Source organism: Monopterus albus, unplaced genomic scaffold, assembly GCF_001952655.1.
Source record: "Monopterus albus unplaced genomic scaffold, M_albus_1.0 scaffold473.1, whole genome shotgun sequence".
NCBI lineage: Eukaryota > Metazoa > Chordata > Actinopteri > Synbranchiformes > Synbranchidae > Monopterus > Monopterus albus.
This window is the reverse complement of record NW_018128353.1, coordinates 79,006-97,500: the sequence shown is the minus strand read 5'-3', so window position 1 is coordinate 97,500 and position 18,495 is coordinate 79,006. Positions and strand designations below refer to the sequence as shown.

The 18,495-nt window shown below is 40.9% G+C and overlaps 1 protein-coding gene across 1 annotated transcript; it reads right to left on the bottom strand.

Moving 5' to 3' along the window:
- ccn5 (cellular communication network factor 5) lies at nucleotides 1-6,005 on the bottom strand. The gene is made up of 5 exons (XM_020587696.1): nucleotides 5,863-6,005; nucleotides 4,543-4,759; nucleotides 3,758-4,006; nucleotides 2,005-2,243; nucleotides 1-1,336 (listed from the first exon to the last, which is right to left on the bottom strand). The coding sequence occupies exons 1-5, from the start codon at nucleotides 5,923-5,925 to the stop codon at nucleotides 1,049-1,051; spliced, it is 1,056 nt and encodes a 351-aa protein (XP_020443352.1). The 5' UTR covers nucleotides 5,926-6,005; the 3' UTR covers nucleotides 1-1,048.
- Nucleotides 6,006-18,495: the final 12,490 nt, after the last annotated feature.

Here is an 18,495-nt window from a genome sequence, read left to right as displayed (position 1 = left end):
TTTTTTTTTTGCTCTTTGACACATATTTCTGGTTAGCAATGCGAACATCTATAAAACTATTATGACCACATGGATATCATGCTCTTCAGTTCATAGTGACGTTTTTAGGTGAATTCCAAGAAATTCTTTGTCTAAGCTGAGATACAATCATGCAGATTTACTCTGATTTAATTGGTCCACCTGCCATATTCTAAGCCAAAGCTACATACATCTGGTTCAGTCCTGCTTTGTTGTTGCTGTTTTTCTTGTTTCCAGCTAAGGAGAATTGCGAAAATCAGAGTCCAACCTCAGCCCAAGGATCTGGAAAAAGTTAGCCCTGCTTTTACCACATCACATCTTGATTACTGTTAGAGCTCATGCAGCAGCCTCAGAAAACATTCTCAGTCCTGACAGGAGAGGGTCCAGAACCTTTCAGCAATGTTTATATAATAATAATCACACATGACCCCAGTTTGAATCATGGGCTCCTTGTCACTTTGAAGATTGGTTTTAAAAATTCACAGAGGCTGACTGTTGACACCAGGCACCTTAAGAAATTGTGCTCTCTGAACTCTAATGGAGGAAGTCTCAGAGAACCCACATCATTGCACATTTTAAAAAGAATCTTCAAACCAATTTGTTTTCTTATTTCTACAACTTTTACCCAATAGATTATGCACCTATTTGCCCTTAATGTATATATTGCTTTCTCTGTCTCATCTGCCTCTGTTTTTCATTTTTCCTGTAAAACACTTTGTAACTTCCGTTTCAATAGTGCTACATACTGTCAAAGGTTGCTTGATAGTAATCTTGATAAGGTCAAAACCACCACAATAATGGCTTCTCAAGATGCTGGAATAGGAGCTGTGAATAAGTGCAGACTGAAGTTGTTCATACTGTATGTGAAGATCACTGTTCATCCCAACTCAAACAGTTTTATTAACAATGATCATTTTCTCTTTCAAGGTCCATTGATAAGAAGAAGCCTAAGGTTTCTCCCACAATCCAGGCCTCCACTCGGCCAGTGACGTCCTATTGTTCTGAATAAACCAGTGCTCCTACAGGCTGGTCAGGGCCTGTATCCCCACAAAGCAGGGTTACTGAATGGTGTGTAGGGGCAGTTGTTGTGACAGACACACGAGTGGATCATCATCACGGCTCGCTGTAGCAGTCTGCCAGAGGGGCAGCTAAAGGTCACCTCAGCAGTGCTGGTTTGATGCGGTGTGCAGCAGCGAGAGTCAGAGCACTGTCCACAGTACCGGAGCTGGTAGGTGTGAGTGCTGTAGCAGCCTTGGTGAACAAGCCGAATGGGCCCTGGTGACATGTAGCTCGCCTTGCACCACCCCTGCTGCCCCCACTGCAGCAACACACCCACACACACAGAACAAGGGTTGGAGGCATACATCCAGGAAGCAAATAAAAGCAGATCAAATCATCAATCAGATAATTCTTCAAACCCCAGATTACAACTGCATTTTCATCAGTGCTAACAACTTTAAAATCCTCACTTTCTGCAATATCTGGGTGTGGAAACTAAGGTTGGAAGACAGGGGTAAAATATGATTAGGTTGTAATTGAGATTAGGCCACAAAACCACCGATTACATTTAAGGAGAATCATAATTAGGGTTAATAAAAGTGCTAAATGTTGACATGTCGCATTCATTGCCACTGAACATTGTCACTGCACATACAGCAAAGTGTGATACATGTTGCTCTTGTCTTTCCATTTTCCCTTTAGCAGTTTTATTTTTAGATTTGGTTGCACCTACTGAACAGCAGCAGTGCTTCTGAGCGAAATTTGTATGAGTCATTTCGATAAATGTTTCTTGCTAAACTGTCAGTTACATATTTTCACACATCCTTTGTGGTATCAAACTAGACAGCTTGTCCCCACAAGATAATCATCTCTAAAACTAAAAGTTCCAGAGTTCATTATCTCAGAACCGCTTTAAAACCATGACAAGAACATGGGGAGATAAAATCTTAGAGCATACAACAGTGTGTCACACAGACAGAAACTCACCGGTGTCCTGGGGGCAGGCTGCACTGCATGGCAAGGCCTCACTTTGCAAAGTCGAGTCTCCATTTGCAGCTTGCAGGCAGGATTCTGGTTAGAAACTCGTGTAGAGACCCCAGCCCCACAGCTCTGGGAACAGGCACTCCACTGGGTGCTCTGCTCTACACAGGTGGAGGCAGGTAGGACCAGTTTATTTAGTGGGTGATCCCTTGGGAGAGCTGGAGACAACCTGCCAGGACGCATGGCTGAAGAAATGAAATAAAACAATGATTGGAGTAAGAAGCAAATTTAAATTACATTCCCAGTTCATGATTTCCCGTCTACACTATGAAACTACAGCCAGCAGCTGGTTTACTTGAATCAGCACAAGACTGGAAACTGGGGGAAACAGCAACAACATCTGCCTACAACCACTTCCTCATATCGGGGGGACATCATTAATCATGTTTTAGATGTACAGCCCCATGATACTCTGGGGGATGTCATCAGGAAATATAATGTTGTATAATGGTTTTAGACTATTTGTTTACATTTTAGCATCTTGGCATATTCAAACGTGTGCTGAATTAACTACTAGCAGTTCCTGTTTGCAGGGAACTCATGGGTGTACAAACATCTCTCACTGGATTACTTTGATACTCAAGGCAAATTAAAAATGTGAGGATTCTCAGGCAAGTTCTGCAGTTACAAGGAGCATCTGTTTTCTTTGATTTTTAAGTGGAATAATGGACCTGTATTTACAAGGAAGAGTGGAGATGATGATATCACACACTAAGAATATGTGAAAGTGTATCATGTGTCACAGCTTCACCTGCTGACTGTGATAAGTAGCAGCCAAACTACAATAACCAAACTCTGCTCTAAAGTAGATGCCGACTGACCTCACTCACCTATAGTAGGTGACTCACTCTCGGTAACTTTAATGTCATCTGATTGTTTTCTGCCCTAAAAAATTCTAGTTCATTGTAATATTTAGGATTACTGTGAATTAAGAAATTTGAAGCAAATATTTGTTCCTTCCAAAACTAGCATGTACATAAGTCATAATAATCAGGAGATTCTCAGGCAAAACATGGCAGCTTCTGTTTACAGGAACAAAATGTTCTTTTACTGATCTCATTACATAGTTTCATTCTGACTGTGTTTAGAATTCCAGATGTTTTTAGAGTGGCTTCTTTTCCCTAACACACCCCTTCTTTCCCTCTCACAAACACACTATCCTTTAAAAGAGTAATGAAGTCTCTGCATGGATTCATGCTTAATTGTCACATAGCTGCAGTCGGTTGTTGTGAAACTAGGAAACGTAATGACAAGGAAAAATATGTTTTGACTCTTCTGAAGAAATGTGGGATTATATTTAGACTTTGGGAGGTTTCTTTTGGCCAGACACACCACAATTTAATGCTAAAATGTTCCAGTAAAAACTTCCAGACATGACCACAAACGAGGAAAGGATCATGTGCCATATGGACTGATCATCACTGAGTGACTGTAGCTGAGGAATTGAGTCGTAGTGCATGTGGAGATACATCTGGCACCAGCTCCCTGCCGCTGGAAAATATGTTGTAAGTATTCAGCTCTGATGTCAGGATAAAACTTAAAGGAACATTTTGTGAAATACTGTATTTCACTGCTGCTACTAGTCAGACATTTATTTTAAAATGTATAATAAAACCAGCATCAGAAGATGTTGGATGTGTTGTCCTTTTAAGGGTGGATTTAACATCTATAATATAATTCATTCACCAGTAAAGTTTACCTGTGATGGCATCCTGAATAACTGTGTTTTCAAGGTTTTCACACACCCATTCCTTGCAGCATTTCCCTGGCAACCGAACGTACTGTGGGTTTGGGCAGTCTGGAGTGGGAAGACGGCCAGTCAGAGGGCAAGTTGGCACACAGGTCACTCCTCCACCTCTGCAGTGACAGTAAGTGTCACAGGAGGGCTGAAACGACTGGCCGTCTTGGTAAGTGACGCCATTGACTTCACAGCCCAGATCCTCCTTACCTGTAAGAAACGCAGCACAGGTGCTGTTTTTTTTCTCAGCCACAGGGAAACGTATTCAGGAAGTGAAAGGATTACATTAGGTGAAAAAGGGGGGAGGGGAGATGTAGGTGAATGGATGCAGCGGGACACAACAGAGGAAAATGAAAGAGAGAGAGTAACAGACAGACAGAGGTGAGGACACAGGAGTTGCTGTCTCCGTTAGCAGTTATGTAGTTTTAGAGGAAAACCAGGCCTCTCTACTGAGAAACTAATGAGTCTTTTTTTAAATAAGCAAGTGTTGTCACTGCAGTCTGTTATAGTCAAAGAACAGTTATTAGTGTAAATGTGTCAGCAGCAGCCCTGGAAATAGAAGTATGAATGTTTTGGAGTTCTGGCAGAGCACTGCTGCCCAGCAGGCTGCTCAGTTTATCTGAGCGGGCTCAGAACTTTAACTGTCTGTTCATACTGCTCAGGCTGACTAACTGAGGCACTATCACCCCCTCCTTGTACAGTATGCCCCTATCCACACAAACATGGGCCTGGTCACTTGCACTCACTGACACACTCCCCAGAGTCCCCGGGGAAGCTGGCGCTGTAGTCACACTGCAGCCCTTTCTGGTTGTCGCACGGAAACATCTCAGTGCAGGATTCGCCTCGCTGCCGGGCACACACCTGACAGCACCGACAGCCATCCAACACCAGCGGGACTCCTGTGGGGCACTGAGGGGAGGGACCTGGGCAAAGGCAGGGCCTGTCACACAGCTGGCACCACATCTGCTGAGACAACATGCACAGAGCCAGGCTAGAGGATGTTAGTGCAAAGAGTAGTGAGCCAAAAAAACATCCTCATCAGTGCAGCCTGTGGTATGAAGAATTCTGTTATCATCAGCAGCATAATAATCATCATCTAAATGATTATCCTCATTACTATATGAAGAAGTAAAGAAATGTTATTCTCAGTATCCAACACTGTCGGGCCAAACCGTTGTTTTCAATTACATGAATCTGATGGAGCCAAAACAGAACAAGCCCAGTCTGACTTAACCGGGGCAGATGAAATCCTCTGGTGCTTCCTGACAAGGACACTGTGAAGAAACACAGTCTACGCTGGTTTTCATGTGCTGCCCGGCAAGTGACTCCTACTCTCACAAGTGTAATGCAAGGACATCACAAATTTCTTTATTTCCTCACTGTTCATCAGCTTTAAACAAAAAAACAACATGATCACACTAATAACATGTTTCTGTGAGTATGTAACAGTACACTACAGAAATAGTATACTTACTTACAGAAAAATAATCTGCATCATTTTTGATGCAGATTAATAATAATCAATTAAGTTGTTTTCAAACAAATTCTCAGTTCTCAGAGTATTTGCTGTTTTTTCTGTCTATTATGACATCACAGACAAAAACTGAGTATCTTCAGGTTTGGGAATAATGGTCAGACAAAAACAAACAATTGGATGACATCAGTTTTGGCATTAGTGAATTATTATGGGATTTTATTTTTCATTATTCTTTAATATAGACCAAATATGAAAAGAAACGACAGATATTGAAAAATTACAGGTAAAAAGTTAAAATTGTTTATTACAGCCTTAATTTCAAATCTGAGTAATGATACATTTCTTTCAGTACACAAGAAATGTACAATCTGAGACTCAGCTTTAGTGGTTTCCTGCAGAGAAAAATGTTTCAAAAGGGTTAGTCAAAGTAAATAAATTAATCACAGGAAATCAGCTTCATTATATGAACCTCCTTCTCTCTCTCTCTCTCTTTCTCTCCCACACACACACACACACACACACACACACACACACACACAGCCATCTCATTGGTAACTAACCACTGTAAATAAGCAGGAACAAGTCTCACCTGTGTAGCCGCACACAGCAGTACAGCCACAGTGATCACACAGTCACAGAACAGACGGTCCATGGGGGCTTGTGTTGCTGAGCTAACTCTGTCTCACTAACCTGTGTGACGCTGTGGTGCAACCAGGGTAGCTGTTTGCTAACTGCTCATTCTTGTGCCTGCTGACATTTATAAAGTCTGGACTCTGATGTCACGGCCTGACTACCATGTAAACAGTCACTGGACCAGCATCAGAAATGTTTCACATTCCTCCTCCTTCCTGCCCATTTCCAGTTCGAAACACACACACACACACACACACACACACACACACACACACACACATACACACACCTCCACCCTCAGCTCGTTCTCTTCTTTTTCCTCTCCTCCCTCTCTTTCCAGTCTTGTGGTGTTCTAAGTATACACAGCTTAACACAAGCTGAGGGGAGGAAAACACTTCAGCCTACAGTAGTAGTCTATATGTCAAACAAGCATCTGTGCTTTTGGCTTACTGTAAGATTTTAGCCTGCCAAACTTTTTACAGGCTGCTGATCAGTCAGATGTAGAAGCTGATTGTTTAAAAATCTGACATTTCCACAATTTAAATCTTCATCCTGAAACTGACTTAAAGGGTGTTTAACCCTTCTCTTCTCTGTGGTTTCCATGGTGCAGTGGCAGTATGTCCGACGACGGCATAAACTTGAATCACTGTGATCTTGTCGGTTTTAGGGGAAGAGGATCCAAGTAAATACTGTCAGAGCCCACAAGGAGACATCTTTTATTTGAAAGGGCATAAGTGAGCTGCTTCATTGCTGAATAGCTACAACAGTACTGAGCAGGATACACAGTGTAACAGCTACAGTATCTTCATTATTACAAACAGCATGTGTTGTTTCTGTCCCAGAAAACTACACTCACAGTTCCATGAGACTTTACTTTGGCAACGCACTGCTTTGAGTTAAATGCTAATTTCAACACATTAACATGGTTGTGATAACAAAGTGGACATGCTGATGGTTAGTATGGACATGCTTAGTTTAGTATGTAAGCGTACTAATATTTGCTTATGAGCACCAAAACAATTATCATGCGTATCAGGCCCTAGTCCACCTACAAGGTAGTTCAGTGTGTTGTTATCATGCCCTAAGTCTTTGTTGTCATGGTTAGAGTAATGAACAAAGAGCAATGTAACATTAACTCATCCCCCACCACATCAGAGGAATTATCACCAGTGGAGGATTTGGAGGATTCAAGTTACGGGTTCAGACTGTTTATTTTACAACTCAGTGGTAGGACCTGGAAACAGGAATCATAACAGGTTGTAATAGCTCCCCCATCTTATTTATCATGGGAATGAATCTGGTCATAACAACAGCAGGGAAAGAATTCAGTCAGGCAACCTCCAAGAGGCTATATGGACAATATAACACTAACAGCTTCACCACCTGTACACGCCAGGTGGATCCTGAAGGTACTTGATGACTTGGCAACATAAGCAAGAACAGAGTTCACGCTAAGGATGTCAAGATGGTGATCAGAAATGGAAAAGTGACCAGCAAGTTCCAGCTTCAGGTCTAGGGGGAGATTATACCAACAAATTGACAAAAACCCAATAAAATGTCTGGGTAAGTGGTATGATACCTGTCTCACTGACAGAAACTTCATGTCCAAAGCCAGTGAAACAGGCTGAGAAAGCCTGCTAGGTACGTTCAAGACCTGGTTCTTCCAACACCATCTGCTACCAAGACTTACATGGCTATGATGAAGTGTTTAAGACATCAGTGGAAGAAGAAGAAGAGAGATGAGTGAACAGACATCACTGCAGGTGGCAGGGCCAGCCCTGGGTCTCTAGGCAGTAGGAATGCCCAAGCCCCTCTTTCTCTTGGTGCCCTAAGCAACTTGTTGAATCGCTCCCACACCCCCTACACACACACAATGTTAGGTCAGTGCCAGTGTTTGCTTTTCAAACTAAACTGCACTTTAATGCAAACTAGATATTCATATAGCATTAACAAAGAAAAGTATATAATCAAAAGTAATATACTGTATATTGGTTGTAGCATTTACTACTATAAAGGCTGTTTTCTGTAACCTGTATGTTAGTGGGACATTTTGCCTCAACAGAGTAGAAGGGCAAAAATACTATTAATAAAAAAAACTTTTGCGTGGCACCCCTCCAGGAATTTGGCTCTCTAGCTAACTGCTTATGTCACCAATGTCTGGGCCAGCTCTGATGTATTCAGCCATTCACCGCTAATTAAGATCCAATATCAGTCGCTGTTAGAACAACGACAGTGTGTTTGATAGTGGTTATAACTATAATGTTATAACCATTGTCTGCATCAGCCTTTGCATGTTACTGTATGATAGTTTGAAGTGCATGTGCCTGATATGTCTATATGCTATGTGTGCTAACCATTAGCCATGTGTTTCACTGTGGCCTGTTAGTCCCAGAAGCAGGATTTCCTGTGTTAGTGTTATTGCTGTTTCTGTACAGCGAGACACTGCTAGAGTAATGTCCATCACTGCAGTGGTTGTCTTTTCTTGTATGTTTCTTCTATTATGGATAATACAATGCTCATTCCAGTTGTTATCTCTTGTGTAATTCCTGCTAGTGTTAATGTTAATGATATATTACACAAGAGCTCTTCTACAGTTTCACTCCTCTGTTGGCTTAACTCATTTTTATTTCTGTATCCCTCCTAGACCACACACACACACACACACACATCTGGGCGCACCCATCGCAGTAGAAAGTAGGAGGTTTAGGATCCTAAATAAACACCTTGAAAAGGAGTACCTGATTCCCACATCCTGACAGACACCCCACAGAGACAGTCACACTATCCCTACCAGCTAGTCACTATTCTTCACTGAAACAGAAAGTGAGCCATTCATGGTCAAAGGAATTCAGTCAGAAGTAACACTAGATTCCTGAATTTCAACATCAGTCATTTATCACAGAGCTGGCTGGACATTTAAGACATCGACTTATGAGTTATAAATGGTAGGAGACAGTCAGGCAACTAGAGAGGAGGAAAGTATGTGCATCCCGGGCAGGTGAGCTCCAGGTGGCAAGCTAGCATTGATGTACTGCAAGACCTCAAATTCAGCTTTCTCAAAGCGATACCTTCTTGGCCACCACATCATGTGCTTCCATCCTCTCCAAGAATGACATAGGCTGGAAGAATTACATTATAGTGAGCCATAGTTCCAACAAGAAGATCTCAAATGACTGTCTATATTGTATGTGCATATCAGTTTTACTTGGACAGTTAAATTGTATGGAACAAGCCTTTCTTAGTGCATAAGATTCTGAATGCAAGATTTGAATGACCTTAAGTAGACTTGCCACAACAGGTACAAAGAGGGTACTAATCTATCTCCACTGTAGTTGATTGTCTAGTTTAATTATGCTTGATCTGTGACCGAGGATGTCGTGAAAAGGAAATAACCATAACAAACAGCAGCAGCTACTACCAGTCATTGTGAAATCATATCTGCAAATTCAAACCATCACAGACAGAGAAGGCTCAACACGTTTTTTTTTTTTCCAGAGCACACAAATGTTGGAAAGTTCCCAGACAATAAACCATCACTCTCTGCTGACAGTGGACACCTCAAAATAAACCATTAGATCCTCTACAATGTCCCTCATGTCAGGGTGAATTTTTATTTGGTGTGTAGAGGAGTTCCTTTAGATTCCTTGTTGATTTATGGGAAAAAGCAATGAAAATATTATTTGTCCTGTAAATATTTGAAAAGAATGCACTGATCTAAGTCTTGAAAAAAAAAGAAAAGAAAATCACTCTATCAAATCTGTTAGTGTGGAGGGAAAATCTCTAACACATGTTTAGAAACGTTGTCCAACAAGCCAAAAATACCTCAGTGGAGGCAGCAAGAGATACAGTGTAGACTCAGACTGCTGTAATGATACTCAGAGGTGACCAGCTGCTAAAGCCATGCAGTGCTTTAATCATATTTACAGATGTGAACCACGCAGTTCTGTTCAAAGTTTGGTTTCTCAGTGAAATTAGACAGCAGCAGATGTTATGTTTCACACAGACAGTCTCATTTTGTCTTGTGTTTTTAGTGCAAACACTGATATTCAGTGCATGGTAATGTCAGTCTGTCACTTGCTTCAAAATGAAATACATGAAGAACTGTTCCTACTAGCATTAGGGATGCCCTATATTATTTTGTAGTGTCACTGTGACAGTGGTGCGGTGGGTAGAGAAGTCATCTCCCATCCGGAAGGTTGAGGGTTTGAATCTCGGTGCCTGTAGTCCACATGTCAAAGTGTCCTTGGGCAAGACACTGAACCCCCCAAGTTGACCGTGATGGCAGCGTGTATGCATGCAGTGGCCCGGGGCCCTCAGCTCCAAATAAAATTTCATTGTATAATAAAATAAAGCTTCTTTTTCTTCTACAAAGCTGCTGAGACAAATCAAGGGTAGGATGGCTAATAAGGAGCTGTCTCCACATCTAGACTCCATTGATTTGGCAGCATGCATTGAATTTTGAATGTTGCTTTTAATTTGTTTTCTTGTTTGACTTTGCACCACCTCTCTTTCAGTCAAATCGACACACATTACTCTAATTATCTAATTATTACCTGAATCTGCCATGACTGGCTACAACGCCAAGGCCGGTGATCATCTTGTCGAACAGGAACGCTTTTCAGTACTGGAAATTCAGCAGCATTTTCCTTCTGAAATAGAGAAAAGGGCTTTGCTTGGTGTCCGTTCAGTAGCCTGCATGCCTCAACAGTAATATATTGTGTACCTGAAGTTATGTTGAAGAACCTTTAATAAAAGTTTAACTGTAATAGGTGTCGAGCACTGTTGTGAGGTTTACACTGCCTGGTTTGAATTTATGTTAGGACTTTTCAGCTTTATTGTTCAGATTAAAAAAATTTAAAGAAAAGTAAGCAAAATAATTACAATTAATAAGTTGCATTACTTTGATGAAATGACTAAAATAGTTACATTACTTATTACATTTTAACAAGGTAAGTAGTAATTTGTAATCTATTACACTTTAAAAGTAACTTTCTTAGCACTGAGATTTTGATCTCTTTTTTTGTTTCAGCACACTTTTAGCCCTGATTCTTATTTGATGGAGCTGCTAAACAACTAAAATCCTAGAAGCTGGTGCTGGTATTGGGAACACATATCTAACAGCTGGCTAGAAATATATCCCCCCAACAATAGTTCTGGTCTGCCAGCTTGTGGGTTTGGGTGGTGCCAACTAGCTGTGAATGATTTGAGTGTGACTCAGAATAAACAGGTTGTGGGCTGTAACAGCCACAAATAATACTAAAGTCGTCTCCCAGGACAATATTTGACACATACATAACACAGAGAGCAGCTCCAAGTGTCCTAAGTAATCGGTGTCTGAGGTTTCAGCACCGTGTGCTGCTGAAAGGTTTCCAGTCACTGGCTCATGGGTTCTGCCAGATCTACAGGTATCCTAGCATGAGGAGAGCAGATCAGCCATGACGGGTTGAAGTCCAGCCTTAAGTCAGAGCACACATGTGAGGTGTATTCTATTAAAGATGTTGATGTACTGAGTTGTACTGACTCCTGACTCATTATTCCAGTAAAGGGTTTGGAGAGGTAAAGTAATGACAGTCATCACTGGATCACCACCACACCCTGAAGATGTCACAGTCTGAGCTCCCTTAATCCACTCAAAACACAATAAACCTTCAGACTGCACTGTCTGTTCTGTCTGTTTCTTTTCTGTCTGTTCTTGTGTTTCTCCTTCAGCACACCTCTGCTCAAACTGTTACTGCAGTGTCCTATTGACTTTGAAATCAAACAGCAGGGCAGCTTCTTATTCATTAAATGCCCCCTAGAACACCCGGAGCATGACGTTTAATTCACTTGTTTCACTCAAGACATCGGTATAAATCTGGAGGGTAGCCCAAAAAGTGTAAGTGTAGGTTAAAAAACTTGGTTATAAAACTTTTAAAAGGGAGGAAAAAGACAAGATAAATATGGAAACGTTTAAGCAGATGGAAAATTTTCTCTACATTTATAAACATAATGACCAGCAGCAAAAGTACTTCTACCACATGTCCAGGTGTTTCTTCTGAAAACTCTTGTGAAACTGCAGAGAACACAGCACCGGTGCACATCTGTTATATGGTGAACTATTGAACTTACCAAATATATCCAAAGCAGTGAACTGAGACATAACTCAGGTCCACCTAACTATTCAGCCAGAGACTAAATAGAGCATTTACCAAAATTTCCTCACACCAGAAGTCTAGGACGGAGTCGAAAACCACAGAATGGAAATCTACCAGTGAAAAACACATTGTCAGGGACTCACTGTGTAAGTCATGTGCATGTGCATGTGCATATTACTACAATTTGTATGATTAATGTGTCATGATGTGGTGGTAGGAACCACTCACACACACACAGAGCCAGGGTTCTTCCAACATAGTGTAGTTAACTCTCACTGCAGCCAAAATGTTTTCCCTAAGATGACACCTAGATTCCAGACATTCCAGCTCAGTGTGTGAAAATCCCACAATGTTTGCCACAGGAGCACCCAGAGCCAACAATAAGGAGGTCGTCCTGTCCAAAGGTCACTTCCTGACGTACACGGGGCCAAGGTCACTCCTGTGTCTGCTCCCATTCGCACCCACTCATCATGACAGCTGCACTGACAGATGAACCAGCAAAGGTACAAGCAACTGTCTGTGTGACATCCTATGCCGAATCAAAACCTAAAGAGTGTTGAACCTGTTCAGCTTCATTTGTCAGTTTGGTTACATCTCTAAATGGGGTGCTGAAAAAAGAGTTTTCTCAGGTTACATACAGTAATATAATGGGAAGAGGAATCTCTCCCTCATCTGAGATTCATGGTCAGTCCATCACTTTCCTGAAACATCTCAGCCACTACTGGTCACGGTGCTGTCAAATTTTGTACTGGAATCATGGTGCCCACAGAATTAGTCCTTCTTTAATACCAACGTGAGGTTGACGTTTTTGTTTTTAGTGAAATACTGTATCTCTGCAAGAATATGATGGATGGCTGTGAAATGCTGTACATACTGTAGATCCATGGCCACCTGCTAAATATCAGCATGTTAGCATTGTCCTCAGGTGCTGTAAAGTTCACCGACACACTGGATGTAATATTGGGCCATACATAAATCTGACTGGCATACTGTTATCTCATCATACTCTGGTCCCTGTTTTGTTAGAGTCTGGGTTCATGAGGTTGTTTACAGAGAGCTGATTGCAGCAACACAGAGTAGAAAAATAGTTGTGTGCATTCACTGTCAAACCTAAACCAAGAACATGTTCATTTCTAGCTTCAGTTACTAAAAATAAATGAGAATCAACAAGGGGTTCAATTCATGATGGCAGCCACTTCCTAGCACCATACACAGTGCCAGTATTTTAGCTGAGATTGGTGCTAACTTCAGGTGAGAGGAAGGACAGTCTGAAGGCAGCTGAAACTCAAGAAGATCACTGAGGATTCTGTTATTATGCTAGCCCCTGTTGGTCAGAGTAATGAGGACAAACTGTCATTGCCTTTAAAGTGCATGGGAATGTATAACTTTCAGCTCTGGGCATATCTACTGAGAATGAAAACATAATTACTGCTGGAAGGCCATTTAAGCTTATTTAGAAAGAATTCAGCCCCATTTGCGTGATTGATTAGTTTAGGACAACAAAGGGTACCAAATTCCTCATATTCTTCATATGCTTGGAGTGTGCATGAGTTTAAAACAGACTGACCGCCGTTCTCAGATAAACAGAGTGCTGGACACACAGCGGTGCTCCATAACCAAATTATAGGTGAAATGAATCAGTGATGGCATGAAGTAGTAGCTGCCAATGTGTGGGAGTAGTAAGGATGTGCTGTTGCTTTCCCAGAGGTCACCTGGAAACAGTCTGCAAACATTCGCTGCAATTTTTCACAATGTTTGTCGAATGTGTTAGGTTTAAACTGCCATCCTGTGTTATGTTTGTGTGTGTTAGGTGTAACAGAGACTCTTTTAAAGCCTGGTTTCTTAGACCTACTCTACAGATATAGCTTGCTGCTCCTGAAATGCTACTATGCAAAATTCAGAAAGATGAGGAGGAACAGACCCCAACATGAAAGTAATCATATTTTCCATTTAAGTATACTGGAATTGGCAATATTTCACAATAAAATAACTGTATTGCAAGTAAAAGTCCAGCATTTTTCACCAGGGAAGAGACTCCACTCCTGTAAGACAGTCTAGAAGTTTACTTGCTGTGAACCAGACAATGACAGGAACTTTTTTTTAAAATTGCCAGAGACCTCTAGTGGCCAAGTTGAGGAAAGACAAGTTTACATTTAACCACAGCTCCCTGGACTCAACTTTAACTTGATACATGTTCTTATTCTGACAGGTTTTCCTATTTGTTTCTGCCCTTTTTTAATTGCTAAAATTTCATGATATTTTCTTCTCACACCCTTATGTTTGTTACACAAGTCCATGCAGCTGGAATTATTTTACACAGCAAGCAACACGCCTTGTGATCCTCACATCCTAAAAGGCCTTTTTTCACTGTAGACAGGAGTTAAATGCTGTAAGAAAACCACAAGTGTAAATGGTAAAATGAATGATGGTTGAATTCGATTTAGTTGCTTCAGTTTCACTCTGGCTCACTGCCACGCTGCGACGATTTACTGGGACACTGAATAAAGCAGAGCAATGGTTAATGTAGTTAGCAACACTTCTGACAAGTCAAAATGACTTCCATGACATGGTTTTATTTGTGGTCGACATTTTGGCACAATACCCTGACAACATGGAAATAATTAAAAACAACCAGTGGAAATGACAGGTATAATTAACAGTATTCCATTCGGGTGTACCGGTTTCAGCGATCTGAATGTCATGTGTGCAGTGCCATGACTGGGATTCTCCCTGTCTCACTGAGGCTTTGTCCTGTGTGTCCATATATTTATTTTTTAAATATAGGGACATTTTGTTGATGATTCTTTTCTCTGGATTCACACTGGAGGAGACAAAAATAAAAGTGCTGAGAGTGGCTGTGAGTTCAACAGGCATTTATTTTGGAGCTCGGAGAACGAAACACATACACTAAGAGGTCTGTCTGTAATAGTTCCCTCGTTCAAGGAGCTGTTTCTCTAAGGATGTAGTTCTTTTCTAAACTGAATTAAAACACTCATGCCTCTTGTGGTCGGCATCACCTTGTGCTGGTGCTGGTGGTTGGGGGTGGGAGCATCACCAGTACACTCCTAGTCTTTTGTTTATTTAACACCCCTCACCCACCCACCCACACACACACACACACACACACATACTCCTTTTGTTTGTTCAGAATTTCACTATGTGATTTTTTTCCCCACACTGTAACACTGTGGACACAATTATGGACATAAAACAGAAAATGTAAATGAAAAGTAAACTGCATAAATAAAATGTGAAAACAGAAAAACAACCGCCTTTGTGTTTTTGTCCAAATATTCTGATGGTAGCAGGACTGGTGCTACTGTACCTGAACTTGTGACTCTGCTTTAACTCTGTCACCTGTTTTTAAACTCCTGTCTATGGTTCTTACGCCTAATGAAACTGATTTGTTGCTAGTCATCAGTTACACCTGTTCTTGTTCTGCTACAAGAAGTCATATATTTTATTTAAATTATGTGGTAATGTAAGCATCATATCTAATAGAGACTTGTCAGCATAGACAGTAAGAGGTTGTTTGAACTGAGCAATGTGACTGACTTGTATTATAGCACTGGGTAGAAACAGCCGTGATTTAATATTTGTGAATGAAATGAGATCTGAATTACTGTGAAATCCAACACAGATCATTAGAAGTGCACTGAAGTAGACACCGCGCCTCGTCCATCACACAGACCTCTGTATGCTCCTCTGATGTGACAAAGCTCTGTGCAACGTGATAAGATGGTGGATGAAAAGAAAAAGCATTTCCTCAGTCAGGGACTGAAACTGGCCCTGGATAGATATGCAGATAGGTATGATAATATGAACGGTAAATACTGTACAGAGAACAGCAGCAATGTAAACAACATATTTTCCATGAGACTTGCTGTACATGTATGAACCAGTTTATAAATAACTAGTTCCTGTTTAAAGAACCAGGAACTGCATTCTTTACAATTCTGAAGGCACAGATGAATGCATCTCAGCCTTTTTGATGCAGTGTTGTTCAATACACTGTGTAGTGGCGCACAAAGCCAAAGATATGCCCATGTACATTTGTGTTGCTTTGGTCTGAGCCTGTCTTGGTTTGACCCCTAAGGTGTCAAAATGTGCAGCAGCTATTTTATTATGTTTCAGTGACACCTGCTGGACATTTTTAAAGGCAGAGAACCCTATCAGTTATGGGAAATTAAATAAAAACTATAGTTTAGAATATTAGGAACTATTCTTTTGTTGTTATAGAGACTGGAAACAGTAGAGCTTGTGCCTCAGCTCTGTCCAAACACAATGACATCTGACACTCACCTGTAATGTTCACAATAAACACATTATCCAGACAGTGAGGTATGATAAGACTTCAGAATGTCACTGCACCTGGCCAAGAAATTCTTCTGCACAAAGCCCTGTGTAAAACGTATAATTGTCACATGATGTAACATGGTAATAGAGATGCTGCTTGTTTCCAGTTTTTATGCTAAGCTAACTACTATGACATAAGTGAAACACTGCCTTTGATGCTGCTGTATAGTAATGGTTATGACAATAGTGAGCTTTTGCTGCAGTAGCTGGAAGGAAGGTCCTTGCAACATGACAATGACCCTGTATACAATGGTTTTCTGAGTTGTACCGGAGAGCTGCACAGAGCTCTGACCTCAGCCTCACTAATGCTGATGCTACTCCCTGTGGTTACTTTCCAACATGTTGTGCAAAGCCTTCCCAGAAGAGTAGAGGCTGTTAAGACAGCATCTCAGTACCCACGACTTTGAAATGAGATAAGATTTTGGACAAACAGTGTATGCTCACTCTGCCCGTCAGTGGTAGTAACATCAGGCGAGAGTGCTCGGTCAGACACAGCTTGGACAAACAGTGTATGCTCACTCTGCTCGTCAGTGGTAGTAACAGCAGACGAGAGTGCTCGGTCAGACACAGAGCCCACTTGGTTCCAGTCTTACAGGAATAGTAAATGCATGTATGCACTGTTTCACAGAGAGCTGGATAACAACATTCCCGTTTTGTCTCTTTTTTACTGGCCTTCTAGCACCAGCAGTTATGTGGCTTCACTTTCTATTTGTTGATGCATTTTTGGCATTGTAGGACAAAAACTATAGACACAAATTTGTTACCTTTTGCCAGCAGAATAGAAAGTAAATGGACCATGTTGCCTTTATGTCAATTATGTATAAAATATAATATACATACATTGCCAAAGTCTTGATTTGACCCTGGTATACCCTAAAAACTGCAAGCACATGTGAATCCAAGGCTCTCAGATAAGAAAAGATATTTATGTCAAGAGTCATTCCTTGCACAATCTCCCTTATCTCCATTAAGGGAGTATCCACACCACTGCTGGACTGATTAACCTCTATGAACAGGTATTCTATTCATATGTATGCAAAGGCCACAAGAAAGCAGAAGCAGCCACAAACAAGATAAAGTGACCATGTCTTTACATTGCTGCATTATAATCAGAGTTCACAATAAATTCCTTGCTGAGTAAACATAACAGGCTACAGCCACACGGTGGGGCAAAGTGACAATAGCACCACATGACTTCAGTGACTGGCTCGGAAGCAGTCCCAGTGAAAATTGATGACAGCAGCAGCAATAGATTATTCCGAGCAACCAGGAGGTTGTATCTCAAGTTACATGTTGTGCTTCAAAATGCTCTTCAAACCACATTTTAAAGCTCTGAGCAACACATTTCTACTTTAACCATGTTTGGGGTTGGCAGTAGAAAACACAGAACCTTAGCAGAGGAAACAGGACTATATATCTCTCAGATTATGTGACAATATACAGTTTTATTTTTGAATGGGACAAACTGACAATTTATGAAAAACAGAGAGCTGTAGTCAAGGAATGGGGCATTGTACAAGGCTCAAACTATCTTGTAAGATCTGTACAAACACATGACATGACTGAGGAGTTTCTCAGTGTTTTAAAGCAGGAAAAAAGGATGCCAAACATTTTCTCTGTCAACAAACAAAAATATCTAGCTAATGGAGAATGGGCATAGAGGAAGCCTCACACACATGATAAGGCCATGATGCTGACAGGGTCTGTTTCAAGAGAAAACGCTGCTGGTTAAGCCTTTAAGTCTGCAGCCAAAGTAAATGGACAACAGCATAGTTCTTAACTGTGAACAGATGTTTAGATTCTGATTTCAGCCCTGTAGAGCTGTTTGCCAAGATTTTAAAAAACTATTTATTGCTTGTGTTTTGTGGCTTTACTTGTGTGTATGGAGTCAAAACACCCATCTGCTTTATATGTAAACAAATAAATGAATAAATGGACCACATAGTCATAATCAGTGCAAAGTAATTAAGTACATTTACTTAAGTGCTGTACTTAAGCACAATTTTGAGATATCTGTACTTAAGTATTTTTATCTTGCTCTACTTGTACTTCACTACATTGTAGAGGCAAATATTGTACTTTTTACTCCACTACATTTA